This window comes from Amphiura filiformis, chromosome 3, assembly GCF_039555335.1.
Source record: "Amphiura filiformis chromosome 3, Afil_fr2py, whole genome shotgun sequence".
NCBI classification, from domain to species: Eukaryota; Metazoa; Echinodermata; class Ophiuroidea; order Amphilepidida; family Amphiuridae; genus Amphiura; species Amphiura filiformis.
The window spans coordinates 50,072,097-50,097,027 of record NC_092630.1 but is presented as its reverse complement, the minus strand read 5'-3'; the positions used below and the strand labels follow the sequence as shown (position 1 = coordinate 50,097,027).

The 24,931-nt window shown below is 35.6% G+C and overlaps 1 protein-coding gene across 1 annotated transcript in view; it reads left to right on the top strand.

The window, feature by feature from the left end:
• Positions 1-5,873: 5,873 nt before the first annotated feature.
• Positions 5,874-24,931, top strand: part of LOC140148659 (putative helicase MOV-10) — a 38,999-nt gene continuing 19,941 nt past the window's right edge. The window contains exons 1-11 of the mRNA XM_072170693.1: positions 5,874-6,019; positions 14,598-14,800; positions 16,272-16,590; positions 17,072-17,200; positions 17,547-17,662; positions 18,293-18,390; positions 19,116-19,261; positions 20,915-21,016; positions 21,466-21,625; positions 22,428-22,573; positions 24,430-24,615. Of these exons, the coding sequence (XP_072026794.1) occupies positions 14,614-14,800; positions 16,272-16,590; positions 17,072-17,200; positions 17,547-17,662; positions 18,293-18,390; positions 19,116-19,261; positions 20,915-21,016; positions 21,466-21,625; positions 22,428-22,573; positions 24,430-24,615 (1,589 nt within the window). The 5' untranslated portion in view covers positions 5,874-6,019; positions 14,598-14,613. The remainder of the gene's footprint in view (positions 6,020-14,597; positions 14,801-16,271; positions 16,591-17,071; positions 17,201-17,546; positions 17,663-18,292; positions 18,391-19,115; positions 19,262-20,914; positions 21,017-21,465; positions 21,626-22,427; positions 22,574-24,429; positions 24,616-24,931) is intronic.

Below are 24,931 nucleotides of genomic sequence, written 5' to 3'. Positions count from 1 at the left end.
ATCGGCAAAGATTTGTCCTTTAACTGCAATAAAAGATTGAGAACCAATCCTTTTGATTGATTAAAAATGTTGAAAATTCAAATCATTCGACTGAATATTGAGTCTCTAATTGCAGTCGGTTTTTGATTTTTGATTGAATATTCAATTGGAAACTGTAAGAATGTAAAATCTTAATAAGTAATGTAACATCCATGTTCGTGTCTGTAAGGCCGGGGCATTTTATTGAGTTCATGTGGTTAAAGTATAAGGCCCTTCGCACTTAGGCCTAATTATTAGTTTCTTGTTAAAGATTTTGAAAAAGGGACGAGGTGACTTTTAGTTATTAATTATTAATTATCTATTATTTATTTTCTTTATTTAGTTTGAACAATTACAAGCAACCTTCAACTCATTTTGATTATATAGAGCGGGCATTTAATTATTTCACAACAATATTTGATTTTATAAATAAGTGAAGGTGGAGTTGTACTCCTTGTTCATTCATCATTATTGTTGATATTATTAAAGTCAGAGTAAATAGAGGTAGTTGAAAGTTTTAAAAATGGCAAATAGAGGTAGTTGAAAGTTATTTTAATGGAGAAAATCAGAAACAAAAATGAAATAGTTAATTATTTTGTGATTTTCAATTTTGGACGCGGGCGCGCGGTAAACAGGAAACTAATAATTAAGTGCGAAGGGCATAAGATATCTTACTGTCATGAACATCAAATGATGGGAAATGATGTGCCCGTTTGAAAGAATATGTATACTCAGTTCATTGCAAACATGTAGAAGTTTGAAAACCAACTCTTTAATATTCAGTAGCCTATTTTCAATTATACTTTGATCAGTGCCAACTAGGCAGGCCTTAGTCTACATCGCGGATTAATTACATTTATTTAGAGAATTTGCTTGTGACATCTCGCCAGAAATATGCATATGTATGTGGCGTACCGTGGTCGCTCCTACCCGGGGCTGCAGAAAAGGTAAATTTTGCCGCCCCTTCATCAACATCCCGAATATGTTGACCTTTTTTTCAGATGGTTTGAAAAAGTGAAAAGCCAAAAAAAAATGTTTTTAAGTTTTTTAAACAATTTTCATAACTGTTCCGCCCTTTTTTCTTTAATAATACATTTTGCCGCCCCTTCTTTGTTGCCGCCCTCTGCTTTTACACCGGGGGAGCTGGCGCTCTTAAAGCTCTTGTGAATTCATGCCCTATATGCGTCGTAGAACACATATACCGTATGTCGCCTTTTCGCCGTAGTACTATTAAAAAACCTAACAATTCCCGGCGATTTGGTACTGATCAAAATATAATTAAATATATTACGTACACAACATTATTTCAAAAAAAATATGCCTATATGTGTATTTCAAATTATTTTATCAATGGATTAAAAGGCTACATGTATATAATGCTTGTATTATGCTTTTAGACAATGGTATAGTTAAACCATTGATTCATTCATATTTATTCAGAAGTATCAGCACTATTATATAAATACGAAAATAAATAGAATTTGATTCAAAAATATATAGAAGTAATTTTACAAAACACAGGTATGAATTCAAAACAGAACAGGTTAGGTTAAAAACGTATTAAAAATTTAAAAATTTGTGTTGGTTCTGTTCAGAACGTTATAACGTTAAATGCCAGTTTATATAAAGGTCATGACAATGGTTTATAACGTTTGAATGAAAAGCACAACATCTTAAATGTCAAGTGTTTTTGCAAAATATTATGTTTTTGCAAACATTTTTCAAAATATTCTGTCAGCACTTAACATTATTTTAGAATGTTTTGCAATAAGTTTTTAAAAAAATGTTTGTGAATGTAATTAAAGCATTTTATACCTTTATGTAACTCGACATTTAAACCTTTACTGGTAACCTTTTCTAACTTTTTGCGAATGTTTTCGAACACGTGTTGTGTTTTGATGAGCGGCACCATAGGCGTAGGTCCCGGGGGGTGATGGGGGATTTATCTCCCCCCCCCAATATTTTACCAGGGGGAATGCTCCATACAATCACCCCCCCAATGTTGACGCCTGAATATGGGTTTCTGATCAAATTAACCTCATATTTGCCAATTTTAGCCCCAAAAGTGCAAATTTTTGCGCGCTTCGCGAGCATTTATTCCGCTTTTGCACCATATTTCATCAGTTTAGCTTCAAAATAGCAAAATTTTTCGCGGCACCATGAACTTATTCTGTCGCAAAAAAGTACTGCATTCATTATATTTCCAAAAATTTTTCAAACCCCATCCCCCCAATGTCAAAAAGAAATCTACGCCACTGAGCGGCACATTTTTGAACAATGTAGCCTAAAATACAACCAAAAAACACAACAACAACACAGCAATTGGTTGATAAAACCAAGGAGATGAGGAAAGCCAATATATAAAGGCTTAGTTCCATTAAAGCCATAATGTACGATCTTATAATATGACATTGGTATTTTTTCCAAACCTGATTTTTTTGCATTATTTGTAATGTTTACATAACAACCTGTACCTAAACAGCTAAATGGAATCAGCTAAATGTGTTGTGTTGGTAGGTAGTCCCCTACAGCATTTTGGCTTTTAAAGTCCTTATATAATAATAGACCATGCATGGTGAAAGATGAGTTAAAGAACCAGTGCTTATAGTGTTGTATATAGTTGACTATAACAGAATAGGCAATACCCAGATACGACATTAGAGTCGACGTATGAGAGAGGTGGACGAGGGGAGTGAAGAGAGAGCGAAACTATAGAGAGTAAAAATAACGTAAAATAATATTCAATTGTAAAGGAAAATCAAATCGTACATATAGGTTGAGAGTATAATTGTGGGATAGGCTTTTACGACGGGAATTCATAACAATTAGTGGGTTTTTAGACCGCCCCTTGCCTACTGATGGCTCTGAAAAGAGCCGTTCACTGAAGACTGCCCCTTAAGTCAACAGAGAACAAGCAGATCTCGCCTATCTGCTAATACAAGGGCGGTCTACATGTCTCACTCATAGGTACCCGGTACTTTGTCCTGAAGAAGTCAGAGCTACTCCTGACGAAAGCTTGACAGTTCTAAACTTGTCCGATGGCGAACCCGCTAAAAACCCACTGAAAGTATAATGACTCTAAATACCGGTAGTAAGTGTCTCTTCTGCTTGTTGTTATCAGTACTATTATATTAAGATTATAGATTTATATATTATCAGTACTATATATAATTATATTAAGATTAAGATTTGTTATTGAATGTTATATTTTTGATAATGGTTCTTACAATGGTAAAAATTATAAATAAATGGTCAATACTGCATTTATATTTTCTGAAGTCGTTGTTTTTATCTCATCTGCGTTGTTTTAATGTGTTGTTTGTGTTGTTTTTTATCCCCTCCCCCATAAGCGGCTTTACCATAATAATATAGGGAAAAGCTGCGACGGCAATGTGAAGAGTATTATAAAGGTTAAAAGTATGATACTACCGTAAAATAATACAGTTTGGCGAGCTTTAGACCATAGACCTTTTTTCATAGCCACAATAAAATACTTGTGATAGTAAAATACTTGTGATAATAAAATACTTGTGATAGTAAAATACTTGTGATAATAAAATACTTGTGATAATAAAATACTTGTGATAGTAAAATACTTGTGATAATAAAATACTTGTGATAATAAAATACGTGTGATAGTAAAATACTTGTGATAATAAAATACTTGTGATAGTAAAATACTTGTGATAATAAAATACTTGTGATAATAAAATACTTGCTTTAATAAAATACAAGTATTTTATTATGGCTATGAAAAAGCCCTGTGGTCTAAAGCTCACCAAACTTTGTATATTGTTTATTTCACGGTAGGGCCTAGTATCATACTTTCTACCTTTATTTACCATAATATAAAATTATGTTCTCTCTAAATTCTAAAGAGTGAAAAAGTCAATCCTCCTCGGAGTGACTCTTCGGGTCAATCGAAAAGATTGACATTTCAATCTACCAATTTTTCTCCATACGAGTAAGATTTTCACTCTGCAAAGAGTGAAATTTCAATCATTTTAGAGTGAAATTTTCAATCTTTTCACAGAGTGTTCCCTCAGCACAATCTCTCTCGATTGAAGTTTATTTATGTTTATTAAATTTAAACACACTTCAATCGAGAGAGATTGTGCAGAGGGAACACTCTGTGAAAAGATTGAAAATTTCACTCTAAAAGATTGAAATTTCACTCTTTGCAGAGTGAAATTTTTACTCGTATGGAGGAAAATATGTGATTTTCACTCTTGGTAGATTGAAATGTCAATCTTTTCGATTGACCCGAAGAGTCACTCCGAGGAGGATTGACTTTTTCACTCTTTGGAATTTAGAGAGTTATCATTTGACTTTTTCAAGTCAAATGCAAACGTGTAAAAAATGTATGGGTAGCCGTATTTGTTTTACACAATTTTGGGGTAAAAATTGTTGTAAAAAGTATGTTTTCAGCAAAATCGGGACTAATATTGAAAAATGTCCGTGAATCCAACATCAAAATTATTCAGTGTTTTAAGCTCTACGTCTGTACCAAATTTGGTGTAGGCCTATATCGTATGCCAAATATATAGGCCTATAGGCCTATATGATTTCTACACTATATTGCGCGGCTGGGCGATAGTGATAATTCAGCAATGTCTTATGAAGCCTTTGCGCGCTGTAGGCCTAAATTACACACATGCAGTTCTTGCCAGTTTTAACAATATCAATATCATGCCAAAACGAATCAAGTTATTTCATAGACCCTCCCTCGGGTCCATGAAGAACGACTGGTAATGTAGATTATATATCAATAAAATATACCGATACATGGACCCTCCCAATCTGTAGGCAAGTTGCCTTCCACTTCCCAGCATTTTGTGGGAATTCACTTTTACCGACCCTGGGTCAGGCGAGTTTTCTATAGGGTAGGGTAGACTGGGGTAAATTGGGACACGGGGTAATTTGGGACAGTGATTTCGAAAATACTTTTATACCTTAAAATAATCACATTTTGCCCATTTTTGCAACAAAATAACTTTGATATAATGTCTATTTATATTTCCAACCAATTAAAAGTACCATTCTTCATTAAAAGAGGAACTTCTGACGGCCGAAAGCTTAACACATCATATAAATCAATATTACATTTTGTTTTCATATCTAAGCAGAGGTCACGACTTGAGGCTAAATAACTAAATCAATAGCCTGGATTAGTGTTTCTCAAATTAAAAAATAACTTCTAAGCCACCTTTTCAATTAATTAAAACAAAAATTGTTACTTTTTTCTTCGAAAATTATAAGAAAAGTTTTCTTTTAGAAATGTGTCAAATTGGGGTAAAATAGGACGCTATTGATTTACTGTGTGCTAACTCGCACTGTCCCATTTTGCCCCAACAAAAAAATCCCATAGTAAATCAATGGCGTCCCATTTTACCCCAGCTGTCCCATTTTACCCCAGCCTCTTTACAGCAACAATTTCGCAGTGGGGACTCATTAATAGAATAATGAAGCCAATGACCCCATATTTTTAGTAGGCCTACATTTTGCTCTCACCGAATGCCAAATATCATGCTCTCACCCATGACCCCATATTTTTTACATTTTCTTTGCTCTCACCGAATGCCCCTTAGTGCGAAAGTGCCAGCCCTACACCTAGGCCTATATCCATTTCATATTGAAGTGCCCCCCCCCCGGCTTCGTAATCCTGCTTGGGCTGGACAAATAAATTTTGGTCCACTTTGCCCCGGTCTCCCCTACCCATTCAGTCATTTGCACATGCGCATTTACACTGATATTGGCGATATTCCATAATCGATAAGATTCGATCATATCGATTTCGTGGTACAGGGATTTCCCCGCATGTGTTCATTCTTCATTTCCGTTCGACTCGACGCGACTGTCGGTGATCATTCTGATGTCTGGACATGCTGCATGGATGTGACTGTTTCTGATCCCAATTTTGATAATTTTACCTTGTGTCTATGTCACAAAACTGGTACCATTCGGGTGTCTAGCTTTTACATTACAGTTATAATCGCACAAGGTAAGTTTTAAAATTAATGTGCATTGTGATTGTGTGTTTCAGAATTTGGAAACACTGCGCCTGTCACATACACTGTCACTGTACACACACAACCCCACACGTGACAGACCCACAGTTCCAGCTAATATAGAGTATTATCTCAGTTAGACTTCATTTCAACATGATCACTGGTTTTGCATTCAGCTCTTTTACATCAAAAATTGCAATAAAAACGTGGATTTTGGGTTTTTATCGGGTTCGCCGGACAAGTTTAGAAACAAGGCGGTAAAGGAAGCACCTAGTCGCACTTGTTCAGTTGGAGGGCCATTCAACTTTGACGCGCTATTATTAAACTGTACGCTATGAATACGCACACAACGAAAATTTAAATTTGCTTGATTTGGGTTGCAGTTTTAAAAGCTTCCAAATTTCTCTCTACAACTCCTAATAGCTATATATTTTATATAACTACAAGAAAGGCTTTCAACATTCCATATATGTTCACAAAAAATACCGTAACTTTGCAAGGAATATGATATGGGCACATAAACACAAATTTTTGTCATGAATTGAGATAAAAGAGTAAGAAAAACTGCGTTATTTTAAAAATGGTGCGAGTTCGTAAATCAGGAATTTGCATATGATTAGAAACATGGCTTATTATCCTCATATTAAAAAATCAAGATTTTTGGTTGGTTAAGACAAAAACCTGCCGGGATGAAAAGGGTATTTTACAAGACGGAAAAATACCAGTAAACAGTAGGCCATGCGACAACAGCATTGAGAAGGTTCATGCGAGCATTGTTAAACTGCGCGCGCGTATTTCACTGAACGCAGATGAATGGCGCGCTTGGGCGCAACAAAGTCACGCGCGTGTACTCGTTCTTGGTGTCAAGTCACGCGGTATTGTTATGAAGTTGTTTACTTAATTTTCGTCGATGGGCCTAATCTGGGTAACCAATTTAAACTATTATAACAATTTAGAATTTTTAGTTCAAAATTTGGGACAAAGACTAATCGATAGATAAAGGTTGAAATTACTTGTCTGGCTAAAAATTAGAATGATTAAAGCGTTAAGACAGAAAATATCCGGGTTAGAAGTCCTTAGCAACGAAAATAAATTTGAAGGTAAAGAAAACGCAAAAATCACGAATTCTAACGACAAAAGTAGACAAAATGGAAATCAAGTAGAGAATTGTGAAGATATTTTGTAATAAAACTTATTTGTTAATTGCCCAAGATGATTGGCTACACATAATACGATACATTTCAAATCGAAATTTTCCGCGGGAAAAGTAAAAAAGCATGTATACCCAAGAGTGCGACGGTCATTTTTGCCAAGGTCGCGTCCGTTAATAATTTGACCTTTAACGGGAAACGCGCATGATGGCCCTCCGACTGTGTTCTCGCTGGGACAAGAGGGATTATAACTTCCCAATCACTTGTGATATCGATGTATGGATTGCCTGTTCGACAGCTAATCAATACACCTGACTGTATATTTATCAGAGAAGATGTAATAAAGTATAAATAATAATAATAATAATAACAATAATAATAATGTATAATAATAATAATAATGTATAATAATAATAATAAATAAATAGGGCCTATAGGCCTTATGTTTCTTCTTATTATTATCAAATAAATCAATAATTAAATAAATAAATAATTAAATAAATAAATAAATATAGCCCCAATAATTTTTCTCATTATTATTTCTTATTATTAATATTATTATTTTCATAATAATTTACAGAATCATCAAATAAATAAATAAATAAATAAATAAATAGGCCCAATAATTTTTCTAATAAAGGAATCATCACGGGGAAATATATCCTTAGGTGACCTCTAATTTTTAACTTTTGATACTCATACATAATGTCATAGCACATCGTCAGTGCACATGAGGAGGTGCAACATCGTCAGGATCGATTAGGAGATTATAATCCAACGAGAACAAGTGCGACTAGGTGCTTCCTTTACCGCCTTGTTAGTTGTCAAGCTTTCGTCAGGAGAAGCCCCTAGCTGACTTCTTCAGGACAAGTACCTAACTTAAGGATGCACACAGGATCACTGAAGTGTTACATGGCCAAAATTGAGTTTTCATCACTAATGTCATCTTCAAACCGTATTTTATCTTGTCATTAATAGATTTTAAAGAAATCATAAAATTTGAACCATAAGAAAAGCTATTTTAAAGACCCTTTTTCATTAAAATTTTGTCAAAATGCAAAAGCAAATAAATCATTGTTTTCCCGCAATAGATCGCGTTCTCGTAACGCGTACTGCGGCGTACAGCTAGCAAAGACACGCACACATGGTAAACTGGATGGGCGAGGTGATTGCTGATTCGCCAATCGCGATCACTACCATTTATCGTACGGTATTGATCTCTTCCAAGGTAACATGTAAAGCTTCAGAGTAAAGCTTGCACCATTGCAGTGCGAAACTGCGGGCCGACAGACCACCACCTTCCCCGTCCCAGAATCAATAGGCCTACTCGATAAATTTCGCCAAAAAAGTGCTGATATAGTGGTATAAAGTGTTTTTTTTATATGAACATAATAGTGAATTTTTTGCTTGTTTTTGTTTTGTTTTTCAAGTTTCATTCTGAACTTGAAAAGATTAAATTTATCTGTAAGAAGTAGTTACCCGTAAGAAGCCCTGTAATGATGACGCAATCTGGTAGATAGATAGAAAACGTAGGCCCTAAATAGTTTGCTAGTAGGCTAGACTTAACCCGTATTAGGCTAATGAAAGTTGATCCCCAGTTTCCCGTTACATAGTTTTTCATGACTGGGTAGGTGACTGTTTCATTATTCATTATTCATTATTTTCAAACTTTCATTATCGGTGCAAAGTTAATTACGGAATGCTATGTTTTGAGGCCCAAATAAAATAATAAAGTATAGTTAGTAATGACCATGCTTCACTTCAAAACAAATTTTAATTAAGCACATCTTCTTTGGAATCTTCAAATTAACCTATAGGTTGTGCAACATATGAAAGCACCAGAAGTCCATGATAGTCTTTGGAGAACCACTTTTCCATATAAATACACTGTGTCTGTGTGTTCTATTGCACACTAATTTTTACAAACCAAACTTACTCTCCACTAGCACATCTTTGGAAGCAATATTTATACGGAAATTAGTTTGTCTACTTGCACAAACTGGAGGTTGCTGGTAAAAATCATCACAGGGTGCACGTGTTAATAATAAAACAACCATGCAAGAAATTGACAAATAAATCATTTTATTTATAAGTTTATTTTATTAAATACATAAATATTTGTAAGAAAAGCAGAATAAATTTGACTTCAAATTTTGTTTATTTTATTTATTTTGATGTTGTCTATATATAGCGAGCTACATAGTGCACGGTAGAAATGCTTTCATATTTGTTCATACGCTGGTTCCCGCGAACTTGGCTGCCTCTCTTTGTGTTCGGTCTATCCATTTAGTGGTAGGAGAAACTTAGATGCAAAGATGACATTAAAACTATCCTTTTTTTTCTTAAAAACTTGAAAAATGTGAAATAATGAAATAATGGAAAATAATGAAATATTTGATCGGCATTTTTTTCTGACCGGAGTCGGGTAACGGGAAACTGGGAGTCAACTTTCATTAGCCTTATAGTACATCATTAGGCTTATTATTTTATGTTTAAAAATTTGTTTTATTTCATTCATTCATTCATTCATTCATTCATTCATTCATTCATTCATTCATTTATTCATTTCATTTCATTGTTATTATTTGATTTACCAAGTTGGTGTAGTTGGACAAGAATATAGGCCTATTATTATTAGCTTATATTTTATGCAGTCCCAGCATTGGTTCGGGGGCCTCTGCGGTCGTTCAGTCTCGTCTTAATTTTGAAGACCATAAAAAATAGGCAAGCAGTTACTACCGGTAGGCCTATATTAGATACCTAAGGCCCTGAATAATGTTTCAAAGTGTTATTAAAACACGGATTTAAGATTCGTTTTCAAACGTTCTACTCCTGATTGACCATTAACGCATTGTCAAAAAACGTTGACATTTCAATACATCATATCGACCATCTAGGCATAGGCCTACAACTCTATGTCAAAATGTCGATATTTGAAATCGGCATAGCGAGCACGCGTTTATGAAAGCATTTTCATGAATGTTTTAATGCTAAATAATAATTTCAAGCGAGAAATATAATCGAAAACGCAAATTCATGCTTTTTTCATAACCCATTTTAACTACATTTCCATTAGTATGCCTATTAGCTCTACCATATGCCATGATTGCAATAAAGGCTTTTGGTTTTAGGCCTACAACACTTTTTGCGAATGTTTTGGCCGAATGCCTTTTTATTTGCAATGTTTGTCTGGCTTTCAACTTTCACGTTTATAATGTTTTCTGTATACTTTAAAAGGTAAACTGCTTTAAAGCATTTTTCGTGAATATTTTCATGCAGTGTTTTAAAACGCTCTTTATAGCATGATGCCTATATACGGTAGGCCTACTGCATAAACCACAATCTAATTTAAAGCCATAAGTGTTCCGTTTTCTACTTTTGAAATTCGGTTTTGTTAGGCTATGTCAATTTCCGTGTTTTTCAGTTTTCTTGTGACCTCTCCGTGTTTTGCCCGTTTAACATAGGCCTATAGGGGCCTAGGCCTACTTTTTGTCCGTTCTACAAGAAGTTTATTCAAGACATATTACAACTTTTACCCCACTTTTTATACGTTTATTTGATTGTAAACAACAACAGACACACTTTTTTAAATTTTTGTTGTTGTATTTTATTCACTTTTTATGCGGTACAAAAATTTTTACAACTTTATTGTGGCTTTAGGCCTATAATAGGCCTATGACTTTTGTATGCGTGTTTGATATTCCGTAAAAGTTAAAAATAAAATATGATAACAACAAACAATTACAATAACAAAAACGGAATATTGAGTAATGCGACACATCAGAATCTTTTAAAATTTTACTTGGGATTCCTGTGATGTAGGCTAGGTAGGCCTAGCTATAACGGGCATTAAACTGCCTAGGCCTCTATCTTTGGCGCGGACGGGCCGCGGTGGTGCCTCTCAAGAAAAAGCAACGAGTAGTAACAACATCATGTTTATGGTTCAGAAAAGGACAATGAACATAAAAATGCAATATTTGTCAACACCAAAAAAAAAAAAAAAAAGGAAAAGAAAGAAAATCACCAAAAACGATAAATTAAAAACATTGCATTTTTAAAGCAAAATTATGAAAATTAGGACAAAACAGAAATCGCAATTATCATGATTATGTCTCAATTTATTCTTCATTTCATAAAACTTCCTGATTATCTGCTAAAATAATTGCTTGTCAGTTATTCTATGCTACTTTTAATGTTTTGATGTCCGCAAATTTTAATACAGAGCATGATCTTTTTTTTATACGGAACAGGACAAAATTGTGCTTAAATAATCATGGTTTAGTTCGCGCAACACGACCATGCACTGTGCAACTTATTCAGCGTAACCTGTCTGTCTGTCCATGCGCCCTGTCGCTCCTCAAGCGCCGACGCGACGCCGCTGGCCTTGCGGACGCTCTGCTGTACCATGGAAACAAGACTGAAGTAAATAAAATGGCTACTCCAATGTGGCTAAACATCTGCCGAATGTGCACGGATAATTTTGTCATATTGTATATTTTACCTTCTAAATCACCAAAAAAATGCCAATCTGCTGCAGTTGGACGCCCCTTCTCATTTTCTAACTTGACCAAACGTCACAAGTCACGGATTATATATTTATGGAATAATCTTCAAAAATGGACCTAAAATTCGCTGTATTTTTCTAAATCGCGATTTTCGGCAAGTTCACTTTTGACCACTTTTAACCATTTTTGGTCCGCCATAGCGTCTAAATGAAGCATCACTGAGGTAAGTTTTTAAGTCAAGCGTTTAGATATGGCCAAAATCTAGATAGTGTTTTTCATTTTTTAAATTAGGGCCTAGAACTTTTTTATCACCCATGATTCAAAAATTTGAACACGGGTCACACGTTTTTACTGCTTTTTTGCAAAATTTCGAAAAAATAAAAAAACACTTTCTAGATTTATTTGTCTAAATTCATAAAATTCATGTTTTACAGTTTTGATTTTCAAATAATTTTTTATGGCGGACCAAAATTTTTGGTCAAAAAACCGTTTTTGGGATTTTCTCGAAAATTGTACTTTTTGACCCAAAACTGACATTTTAAATGGATTTATGAGCTCATTTCCTTTCAAAAAATGTATACTTTTATATACTTTACATAAATAGTTTTCGAGTTATGAGGTGAAAAATAATGGATAATTAGTGATCCTGTGTGCCTCCTTAAGAATGAGACATGTAGATTGCCCCTTGCCTACTGAATAACTGATGGCTCTGAAAAGAAAATTCGCCATCTTGAATTATGCAAAATTGCGCCATGCAAGCAGTAAACAAACGCGCTTGAAAATGCTTGATGATACACGAGCGTAAATCACTGTCAAAACGAGCGTGCATCAAGCGCTTGTGCTACGTGAATGTTTTGGAGTTTGCATCACCGGTTTTGCATTCAGCCAGTGTTCGAATTTAGGAAAAATAAATGGTTGTCCCACTGACAACCAGATTACAATTTCTGGTTGTCCGTCTAAGTTTTTGGTTGTCCATAGGCCTACAAATGTGACTTTTGGCTAGATTTATGGTTGTCCGGCGGACAACCGAATCAGTATTTTTGGTTGTTTGGCGACTTTTTTAGTTGTCACGGGCAACCGGACAACCAAAATTTCGAATGCTGCATTCAGCTCTTTTACATCAAAAATTGTGATAAAAACACAGATTTTGGAACAAAATAAAGCTTGTTTGATCATCGATGAAATAAAAGGTATGTTTGTATAAAGAACGTATGTTAACCTTGATGCGAAAGTTTAATTTGATAAATTCGTTATTTTAACCATATAGCTAAGGTGGTCTAAAAGAAAAGAATGCCGAATTCTTGCTTGCAGGACTGCAGCACACACACATCATCATGTCTTCATGATCATGCACACACATAGGCCTACTATATGTCATAATCCGGGGTCATAATCTCATGTTTTATGTCACATGTGAGTGTTGCTCGAGAAGAGTATACTAATGTCAAACATGTACTGTGGTAATATGTCATGATGACGTGCTGTTACTGCTGCAATCGGGCTGATACAATTAAAATTAATGCGAGAGTTGATTGAGAACGTCGACGACCGTGATCTTGATATAGATCTCACATAGTACATATCTCACATACATTCCTTTTATGTGAGTGTTGCTTGAGAAGTCTACTACTACTAGCCATGTTTTAAAAATGCACTTGTCTCTGTGGATCACTGTCACGCTGACTTTTACTGGTTGATTATAGTGCATATAGTAAGCAACAAGAGCATCATGTGAGTTTATGTTGAGCGGAAATCCCCTTGACTAAAAACTTCCAGGACATAAAATGGGGAGTTTCTTGACCGATAAATAAATGGTCACAAAGCCCATTGTTTTGCCTCACTGACACTTGCAAAAGTAGCCCAATTTTAGACAAGTAGCAGCATGTTTTTTTGGGTAGCGGCAAGTGATCTCTGAGTAGCCCATTTGTGCCCCATAGCAACCACTAATCAATTCAATTTTGAGAAATTTTGTATCAGAGATACATGTACAGCATGCACACAGCATTAAGTGGTCTGGTTGTTCAAGTGCAGTACTGATTGCATGAAGGGATGCATTGGTCTCTTCCATTGTGGAGAGCTGGACTGCCCACTGGACCATGGTTGCTAGATACAAATGTATATACAGGGGGAAGTTTGCATTACATTTTAAGTTACATACAATGTCTACAATGATACAATTTATGCCTCAAAAGGTCCCCAAACATTGCTAAAAAATGTACTGAAAAAGAATCAGTTTTGCCAGCTTAAAAAAATGTCAAACACATGTAAATTAAATGCGGAAAATAAGTCTACTTTGAATGGTCCACTGTTTTGGTGTTGATGGTCATCATATTTTGTGTCATACCATGGAATGATGTACATGTACATGTGTATCAGGGCTGTCAACTTTTTGGAATTGCTTGGCGTGAGACACTGTCGAACAGAGGCATACCAGGAGGGAATTTTATTATTTGGTGACTACAATGTTCATTTTGACCTATGATTATTTGAGCCACAGCGCTCGAGAATTCTAAAAAGTGTGGGGGGATAATCTGAAAAGCGTGGGGGGGGGGACAATAAATTATTTTTACGATGCATGAGATATTAATCATTTGACAGCTTTATGCGTGAGATTTACTACCTAGGTGTGAGATTATACTACCTTGGCATGAGACTGTGAGAAAGTGACCCAATGCATAAATGGGAAAAAGTATGGCAACCTCAGCTAAAAAAAATAATGATATCTTACATTTGTATCTCTATTCCAACATTGCACGAGCAAAAAATGTGAGAAAGATCAAGAGTCAATCATTAGAGTGCATTTATTAGATAGAGATGAGGGGAAAGAGTAAGGAGCTTGAAAATTTGTATGAAACTTGTGTCAAATTTATAGACTTTATTCCTCTTGACTTATGTTTAAAGCTCTATCCACACAGGTAAATCTCTGTCAAGATGACACGTGACACCCCAGGAAGGGCAAGGCCATATCGACCCAAACATTCCGACTGTAAGCAGACAGCTGAGAGGTTCTTCGCATATTTGAATGGTAGTCATCACAGCAAAGTCACTAGTAAAGATGAACTTAGAGACATCTTCTATGGGGATTTCCAAGATTCATTTAAACAAGGAGAAAAAGCAGGTAGGTCAATTTCAATCTGTCATTGTGTACATGTATTTGCTCATAAAGTTGTTTTCCATTGATGATGCTTACCTGAAGCAAAATCCCTCCTTTGTCAAACATGTTGTGGAAGCTAAATTGCTTGGTTTGTTTCTTGGAAATTGATGCTGATGCATGTGTCATAAAGTCATAATTATAACTTACCTCAAAAGAATTTGGAGTAATTACCTTTATCTCTAGGTACAAGTCACCTTTGTTTCAAGCGGACATATTTGTAAGAACATAATTATTTATTATTTAAAACTAGGGCAAGCCATTGTGCATTACACAATTGATGTACATTTTACACAGAATTAGAGAAAGAGAAGCGGAACTGCGAAAGAGGCATTCCTTGTCATGCAAACACGACATCTCTTGATGGGCGCATTTGAGAGACGCACATGATGCAACCTGATGCTAAGATGAGATGCAGAATTTGTTTGCATTCGTCTCCGCACACAGTCAGTATAGAACCCAAATACCCCCAAATATTTCTCCCCATAGCTGACGGCGCGATTGTATGTGGCGGTATAGGGAGTCCCGGTTTTCCTTCTCTTATTCAGTGGCATTTTATGAAAAACACAATGCTAATTTCAGTCTATTTCCATTTTTGTAACAAACAACAACAAGGGTTTACATGCTAGTCTATGGTAGGGGTCATTGAGGGCGCTATCACATCAGTTTTCAGGCCTTCTAGGAATAAAAAAAACTATCGTTTTGCACAATATGTGCTTCAAACACACTTTATGTAGGGGTAAGTCTTGCAGTAGTTCACTTTGACATTGTCCTCAAAATTAAATTCCTATACCTCCTTGCTTAAGACATTTATTTTTTGTAAATGTAGGAGTCATTTAAGGTTACAAAAAAATTTGTCTCTTAAACATTTTGCAAAAAGGCTATGTGCTATGCTTGCTTACATGTTTGCCGGCAAATGAGGACACACACAAGATTTTCACCCTAAACTGCGGACTTACCTCCAACCGAGGACAGTCCTCAGTCTCAAACTGCTTCAAAAGACCTCAAATGCATGCTAAATGTATTATAGTGATATTTGCTCAAAACCGCAGACCATACGTGTAAAAACTACAGTCAGCAGTTGATGGATAAAATTCTGTTTCGTATCATACACAAAAAAAATCCACCATTTTAGTCCACAGTTAGGTGATGAAAACACGATACACACACATCCGTGGTTTGATAGCAATACACACAGGGGTGTGTGTGTGTGTTTTTAGCCCACTTTTTTCTATTATTTGTTTCCATTTTTTGTTGACAATTAGTCAATTGAAAGAAACAGTGCAAACAACTCAGAGCTTATAGGGCTATTCATACTTATTCATTGCATGTGCATTTTAATATTGGCAAATCCAGTTAGAAATAATAATGGATAGGAACTAAAAATTAAGGATTGATTGTCTGAGCTTTTAATTGAATCAATTTTTTTTTTCTGCAGCATGTAACTTCTCAGCGATGATATTTATGCTGAAATCAGTTGGCAAGATTGGGGTTCAGGAAGGACATGTATACCTACACAAAGGACCAGGCTTTGTCTCGGTTGACCAGTACCTCAATCTCACATCCAAGCCATCTGGTAAACAACAGAAAGCTGCTGCAGCAAAGAGTAAAACAGGACAAGGAGGAGGAAATGCCCAGTATCCGTATTACTGTGAACTGTGCAAAGTACAAGGGAATTCAGATGTGTCTTATAGAGGACATTTGACTGGGATAAGACATCGCTACCAATTAGTTTGTAAAGCAGTGGGAGCTAGAAGGTACAAATTGTATTTTCTTTTAAATTTTAAATTTTTAATATTTTTAAATTCCAAAATATTGATAAGAAACATAAAGAAATATAGAGGCACTTGCTGAGCTGCATAATAATGAGATAGAGAATCAGTGAGCTACTTTTTATAGCAGAATTTTCTTGGCAAGGGCAGACATAGGGAAAAATGTATTTATGACTTTTAATGATTTAGGAAATATATGTTTTGGGGTCATTTTCATGCTAGTACAACTAGTGAAAACTTCATTGAATTTGAAAGGCAAAGACCAATTTAGGAGCAAAAATACTACCACCAACAACAGCAATATTGCCAATATTTCCCCCAAATGTTTGATATTATTAAGCTTTTTGTTTATTGAATCATATTCCCCCTATATCCATAGTAAATATATGGGGTTCTTCATGCCCAACAAAATGATCACATGATAATCCTATTCTGTTACACTGTGTTGATGTTTTGTTCTCAACAGGGCAGACTTGATTCAAGCCAAGCATGGTACCAGCCTTCATAGTGAGTTTGACACAGAAAATGGCAACATCAAAGCTATTGGAGAGAAGGGCAAAACTTGCTCATTCAACATCACTATCAAAAATGAAAGGTATGTTAAATTGACTCCTAGTGTACAGCTTATAAGAGTGAGTCCACATTTTTCAGCAGATCTGCTTGCATCTAACATATGGACTTTAACCCCCGGTCTCCTCAGATTTTTTTGGGGGGAGGGGGTCATTGCATCTACCACAGGCTTGGTTTATAGTGGTGTGCCTGCGGAATTCTAGGCGAGAGGGTATTATTCCAAGAGAAAGCTAACCAAGGACTCCAGTTAATAGGTGATGTGTTGCTGTGCAGTGTTTTTTGACAGGAAACTTCTGAAAAATGAGATATTTAACCAAGTTATTCTCAAATATGCAGAGTTCTGTTATTCATTCTTTGTCATCTTCCTACAGTTCATCAGAAACTATAGCATTCATGTCTTGTGTAGTACTCAAGGACCAGCCTGCTATTACATTGTCAGATAAATATGATGTCACACAAGCCAAAAGAGTGGTCCATTTAAAGCCAGGTAAAGTTTGTGTTTATTGTTTGTTTGTTTTTATCATTAGATAAATCAAAAGGGCTGAAGAGTCATGAATTGATTGACCTTTTCGGTAAATCCCATAAGCCTCTGCAAGTACACCTGAGATGTCGTCATTTGACGTCACACTGATCTGCACCGATGCGCGCAACGTTTTTCGAACATTGTTACTGCACATTGCAAGTCGGCGTGACATCAAATGACGACATCTCAGGTGTACTCGTAAAGGCTTATGAGATTTACCGAAATGGTCAATTACCACTTTTGGTTAAGTAATGTCTGTCCAATTTTGTACCAGTGAATTGGAATGTAAACTTTGGAACTGGTATTTTGATATCACAAAGGCAGAGAACATGGAGCTTTTTTTTTTTGCATCCTTAGTTTCCCAATAGACCTTTTCATATCGAAGTTTTCGAAGTAACTTTTAAATGATCCTGGTTTTAAAAACGGGTCATCATACGCAGTTCTTCTTCTTCTTTGTTCTTTTCTTCCCCTTCACCAAAAAGCAGAAAGGGGCGTTAGGTTACAAAGAAACCTGTAATAAAGAACTATAAAATGAATTATATTTGTGAATATTCTATGAGTAACTGTATATTTCTGTTTTGCCATATTTTTCAGGGTTTGATTGCGGTGTAACTGTAGAATGCAAGCTGAAATCTGTGACAGTGCTGCGCAGCCCAATAGCTTTTGCCTTCAAAGTTGTTGGCTCCGGGGAAGTAAGAAAACATTAACACTAATCATATGATACTAAAAAGAGTGCTCTTTATTATGAAAAGAGAATTTTAGTAATAAAATTGCAGAGCTGTACATTTAAGGGGGTACTACACCCCTGTGGTAAATTTGTGACTATTTTTGCATTTTTCTCAAAAAATAATAACACACTGGTAACAAAAGTTATGTATATTATTGGGGCAATGAATCCAATTACTACACTGAAATGTCAGTGACTCAAGACAAGCGGTTCAGTATATATGATAGGAAATGAGGTACATCCTAGCGTTACCTCATTTCTTATCATAAATAACGAACCGCTAGTCTTGGGTCACTGAAATTCCAGTATAGTAATTGGATTCCTTGCCCCTATAATATACATAACTTTTGTTACCAGTGTATTATTAGTTTTTGAGAAAAGTGCAAAAATAATCACAAATTTATCGAAGGGTGTAGTACCCCCTTTAGTCCACAATTACAAATAATGACAAAACAAATTAAAACAAAAATGCTTAAAACAGAAGAATCCTTTCATCCTGTTCAGTAACCTGTCTCTTCCCAGACTCTCATTTGTCCTGGGCAATTCAAATACATGTTGACTTTAGCGTTCAGTCCATGATGTGTAGATGAGATGGAAATATTGATTATTTCTTAAATACTGAAAAGAACAGAAAATGGGAAATTATGGTAATTATTTGTTTGTGTATTTGTTTGTTTAATTTATCAACAGGTCTTTCAGATTCTTAGATTTTTAGCTGTTGAAGTTGGCAGCAAAGTATCAAGTGATTTACCACCCTCTAAGCCATATGTGCGCCCTCCAAGGATATCAAGACGAGAAGCTAAAGGAGAAATTGTTGAAGGGAAACCACTGCCACAGTAAGCACACAAATTTATACATACACTCACACCCCCCCAGTCACCTACAACTCTGGAACCTTAGACTTTACACAGGCAAGCGAGGACATTTTACTATTGAAACCATGGACACATGTGACTTTATACCTCGCATGGGGAGACCTGTAGACTAAAGTTCTTTCTGAAAATGTGCGACGCCCTAAAGTTGGACTAGGTCTTATATCTACGTTTCATATGTATCATTTTGCTACTCATTCATAACCTCATTAATAAACGCGATGCGTGCGATCCAATCATATTTTATTATTTGTGAAAACGCGAACGCAAATCGAGGTCATTAATATCTCACAATTGACCGCAAAATGCGTAGTTGTTCCAACGTCGCACACAATTGACTTCTGCGTGCGCCGTATTGTGCGTCCAACGAACTGCGCGAGTGCTGGCTGCCATATTTGGATTGCGCGCTACCATATTTGCACAGATTCTGATACGCACTTTTGTTATTGGTCGTTTTGTTTTAGCCTGATCGATTTGGGGAAAGGGAAGATGTAAAATTGTTTATTTTACAAACTTTCGAGAAAATTTTGTGTTATTTTGTAAAGTTAAAAGATCAAAGTGACGGTTATGAATGAGGTTAATAACTTTGCATCGGTTATATAGTCGGGCATTGTGAAAAATCTAAACATTTTGCTTTGGACCTCGGAATATCCCTCGGTTCCAAAGGCAAAATGTTTAGATTTTTCACAATGCCCTCCAAATAACAGATGCGCAGTTATTAACCTCTAATTATAATACATCTCCTAAGATTACCAACTACTAATATGGTATTTCTCATCAGGGCCTGATCTTAATAAGCATGGATTTTGCGACCTATCATAACCTAACATTTTGAGCATCATCGATCACCCTGTTGATGCTTTCTGTGGCCTGATTGAGATACACTGTCACATACCTTTGTTCTGCTTAGGGAACAAACCAAAAGTTTGATGATGTCCTATATACAAAAGTCAGTTTGCTAGGAAGCTAACCCCCTCCCTCCCTGAAACGTAAGTGTGAAATATTGAAAATTCAAAACCGAAATGTAAACTTTAACCAATGTTTTTGACTAGTTTATTACATACATAAATTGGACTTTTGACCCCCCTCCAGGACTTTCATTTATAGGACTTATTAAACTTTTGGGTTGTTCCCTTATACATGACCAAACTTAGTCTGTCAAAAAGAGGCATGTACGAGGGGGTATCAAAAAGTTTTAGAAATCACCCAGAAGTGAAGGAGCTATATTGATAAAATTTTGTCAGTGTAATCACTGGTCCTTATGTACATTAGGGTCAAAAAAAAAAATTTCAACGATATAGGTCCTTCACTTATGGGTGATTTCTAACTAAAACTTTTTGATACCCCCTCGTATATGATTTGAGTTTGTAAGATTATTCCAAGACCTGCTCTGTTTTCATTCAATAATTTTTCAATGTGTTACAGCAATGGGAAAGACTCTTACAGCAATGTAAATGGTGACTCTATTCCTCTTATCTGATCCCTCTTATCTCATTTATTGTCATTTTCCATAGACTAGATTTAATATTAGTATATTTGTAATTTTGTAAGGTAATAGTTTGGTGCATGTTAATAGTATGATTTATAGAATATTTTTTGTCAATATTTATTTTCCAGATCTCAGAGCAACCAGCTGATCTTAGAAAATCTGGATAATGCTACTGTTCCGAATGCACTCCGTTTTCAACTCATCAGTAAAGGTGGTGTTGGAAAAGTCAAGTAAGTTACTTACATTACATACAGGTGCATGAACACATAGGTGGTCATGCTCTGAATACTATAATGGCCAGTAGGGTGTGAGCAGGTGGTCAAGAAGTGAATGCTCACATACAGCTGAATCATGATAATTTAGTTAAAACAATCCTGCAAATGCCACAGATATTTCTTGTTCCAGATTTTGTCAACAGGTTAGATATTGTTTAGATTTCCTTCACATTGACTGCTTTATGGAGGTATATTTTGCATTTCTGATGGCTTGAAGGTACCTCAAAAGTTTGCCAAAGAGGGGGGGCTAACCAATTAGTATGATATTTAGAGGCAAATTACAAAACATTTTAATATTTAATGGTTTTGCAATTATTACAATAAAAGTTGAAAAACCCTTAGATTCATTCAACCAATCTGAAGATTTATTCAGCTGATTGAGAAACCATTCCATTCTCATACAGGGATATCATTGAGCCTCCATTAAGTTGGTCCAACTATTGTTCCAAGCTGAATACGTTGCTGCATGTTGAAGAATGCCAGATGGAAGTAGACATTAGACGATATGACATGAAATCTGTTGTCATGACACAGGATGGTAATCCAAGATTTCTCAGACTAAAGGTAGGTGCAGCATCAGTTTAATCTTGTATCATGCAGTCTTGCATGAGGGTAGTTGGGGCACATTGGTTGACGTTTTGTTGATATGACTGTCGCTGCCAGGGCATGGGGTTTGATCTGGTCGTTGTGGCATTAGCCTGTAACATTGTATTCAATTGGCTGCAGGTTTGTGTATAATTTAATATGTGACACAATTTAATATGTGACACAATTTAATATGTGACACAATTTAATATGTGACACAATCAAGGGAAATGAGTCGGATGTCGCTAATATTGATTTTGAGATATTGGCAAAGAAAGTGTTAAAATTCTTTTGTTTTATATTGTTTTCTGCAATTGATAAATTGATATAACTTTGCAAAGAAAAGTTGTATCAACATGCAGTTTTTAATTTCTGAAAGCTCTAAATGTCTTCTTTAGAAACATACGTAAAACTCATTTTTGACCAAGGTCGACATGTGACTCATTCCCCTTGATCATGTCACATATGCTTAAAAAACTGTTTGTCACTCATCAATATACCTTTAAGTGGAAATTACTTCGCTGTTGCTTTTGTAAATTAATATTCACCAAATGTTTATAAAATACTTGAGATATTTCGGGTAAAAGCTTATTTCAGCATCAAAAGTCAATTGTATGTGACACAACTACATGTAGTGTCACTTTTTCTATCATAAAAAATAAATCAGTAAGATGAAGATATGTCATAAAGTTGTGAAATGTCCCTTTTTTGGAAACCAAAACTATAAATTCACTGTGCTATAAAACTATCATATTGCACACCACATTTGACTTCTTCACAGGTACCAGGACTAGCCGAAAACCGTCCGTCTGTTTTGAAGGGTGACTACCTATATGCACACTTTGCCGATTCCCCACAAGAGAAGTGTTTCAAAGGCTATGTACATAGGATTGAACTGGAAGAAGTGATTCTTGGATTTGGAGGAGAGTAAGTGTAATCGGGTATGGTTCTATCATAGTAAACAGGTGCTACCAGATGATGTTGTTTCCACTTGTACTATATTAGAAACGTGTGTAGCTGATATTTCAAACTGTATACCTCGCTGTACATATTAGACTATGCCATAGTCGATTTTTGATAAATAAAAATACGTTATTAATCATGATGAACGCATTCAGTTGAACTCGAAATTATACTGATATTTATTACATCAAAATACTAGTATAAAATGGTTATGAAAAAGTTTATATAATTATATTTGTGACAGTAAAAGTAAAGTAGGCCTATACGTAGGCTTATATTAATATTGAATGCAACATATCATAATGGCATAACTATAATGGCACTTCAATACTGAACAATTCTAATTTTAGAATCTGCCAGTTTATTACGAGTTAAAAATCGACTATGGACTTTCACTTTTAAGCAGAACTTTACCCAGGGACTTCGTTCTCTAAAACACACTGTCAATCATACTTGTTTATCAATCAAATCTAACCACAAGACTAAGCATGGTGGTACAATACGGCGCTAGATGCGTGCGTTCATCCACCAACTTTCGCCAGCACAAAAGCGCCGCATTCAAAGATAGATGTGTACCATGTATAGTTAATGGTAATGGTACGTGTCGGGAGGATTTAAACAATAATGAGATCTGGGTGACCAATCACAAGCCAGATTCATTTAAAGATGCATTACATCATGACCAATTTTAGTTAGGCCAGAAATTGGCCTAACTCTCCATAGAGTCCCATGTTGAAAATGTTAACCGCAATCCAAAGTCAGTAGTCCACTTGGGAAGCTAACATACAGAGGGAGTACGTGACTGAAAAGATGATCAGTTGTGAAAATCTATCAATTGTGCACAAATTAAGTTTTAAGCTTAAATGCAATATCCAGAGTATGCACAATCATGACATTGGGCAAGTGGACTACGGAGTAGTCTATGTACATATTGGCTATCAGATAAACTCAAACAATTTGATAACGAGTTGCTCTTGCGATTTCAGACGGAACTGAAAAGCATTTGATCACCAGCGATTTATTTCTTGATGGCCCGGATATTATATAGAATAACATATACTTATGTAGGATAATAGAGTTATAATTTATGTCCAAAAATAATAGAGTGATGGAGTGATATAAGTGTGCTGTAGAATTATATCATAAGGCTTATCAATGCTGTTGGATGACTTCTTGTAGTCTTAAATAACCAAATCTGGCACAGCATTCACAGGCTTTATGGTCTAACTCTTTGGCAAGTGGGAGGTAAACCACTATCTCGGTAACAACCTGTCAACACCACCTAGTTACAGATAATGATAATGTTTAGCCTTGATTCATCTCAGACCTACTACCAGAATATTTACAGAACTCTGTCTATATCCTTCAATTTGGCAAAAGAAATTGTGTAAGATGTACTTTATGCCTGTTTTGTTCATCATTTTATCTACTATTTTGTTTAGGTGTATACAATACATGTTGTTTCAATGTCACACCTTGTTCAAAGTTGTTACTGATTAATTTGCTGCAATTGTAGTAATGTTCTTGCTCAGTGAGGTAGCCCAGTGGGCTATGGCAGTTAAAATCCATACATCCCTATGGAAGACATAGCCTTAATCTCCCACATGGGGTGTATATTCCCAATGGAGTCTGAGTCACCCATTCAGGTAACTCAATTTAAAATCTACACACCTGTGTGAAAGATTTCGGTCAAGTCTTCCATATGGAGTGTATGGATTTCAACTGTAATAGCCCAGTATTAAATTGTATTTTGATTTTATTTTGAATGAAAGTTTTTAAAACCACTCACAGCATGCTTAATTTCCTTTCACCATTTTCAGACTCATGGCTAGATGGACCAAAGGCATGAGGTTTGATATCGAGTTCACCTTCAACCGTGTACCAATCAAGTTGCAGCATCGTGCTGTAAGAGAATGTAGTGTAAACAAAATGGAGATGGTCTTGTTTCCAAAGAAGGAGAAAGTAGGAAGTCTGGGACTGCTATGTACACTGCCAGCAGATGAAAGGTAATACACTGAACACTACATGACTGCATTAAATTCTGGAAATTTGTGAATCTATGAGGCATTTTGAAATGTGTGCGAAGAATGATTTTTTTACCTGTTTGGGTTTTTATTTATTCTCTTTGTTTGATTTTGGTGTTATTCGCCAGCGAAGTGTTATGTGTAATCCGATTACCACTATGTCAACTGGATCACGCTTTTGAGTTCTGCACCACGATCGAAATGATCACAACACAACGTCTATGGCATGTACTACCAATTCCAAAAGGCGCGTGATCCAGTTACCAAGGAGTTATGTAACCACTTCACTGGCAAATTC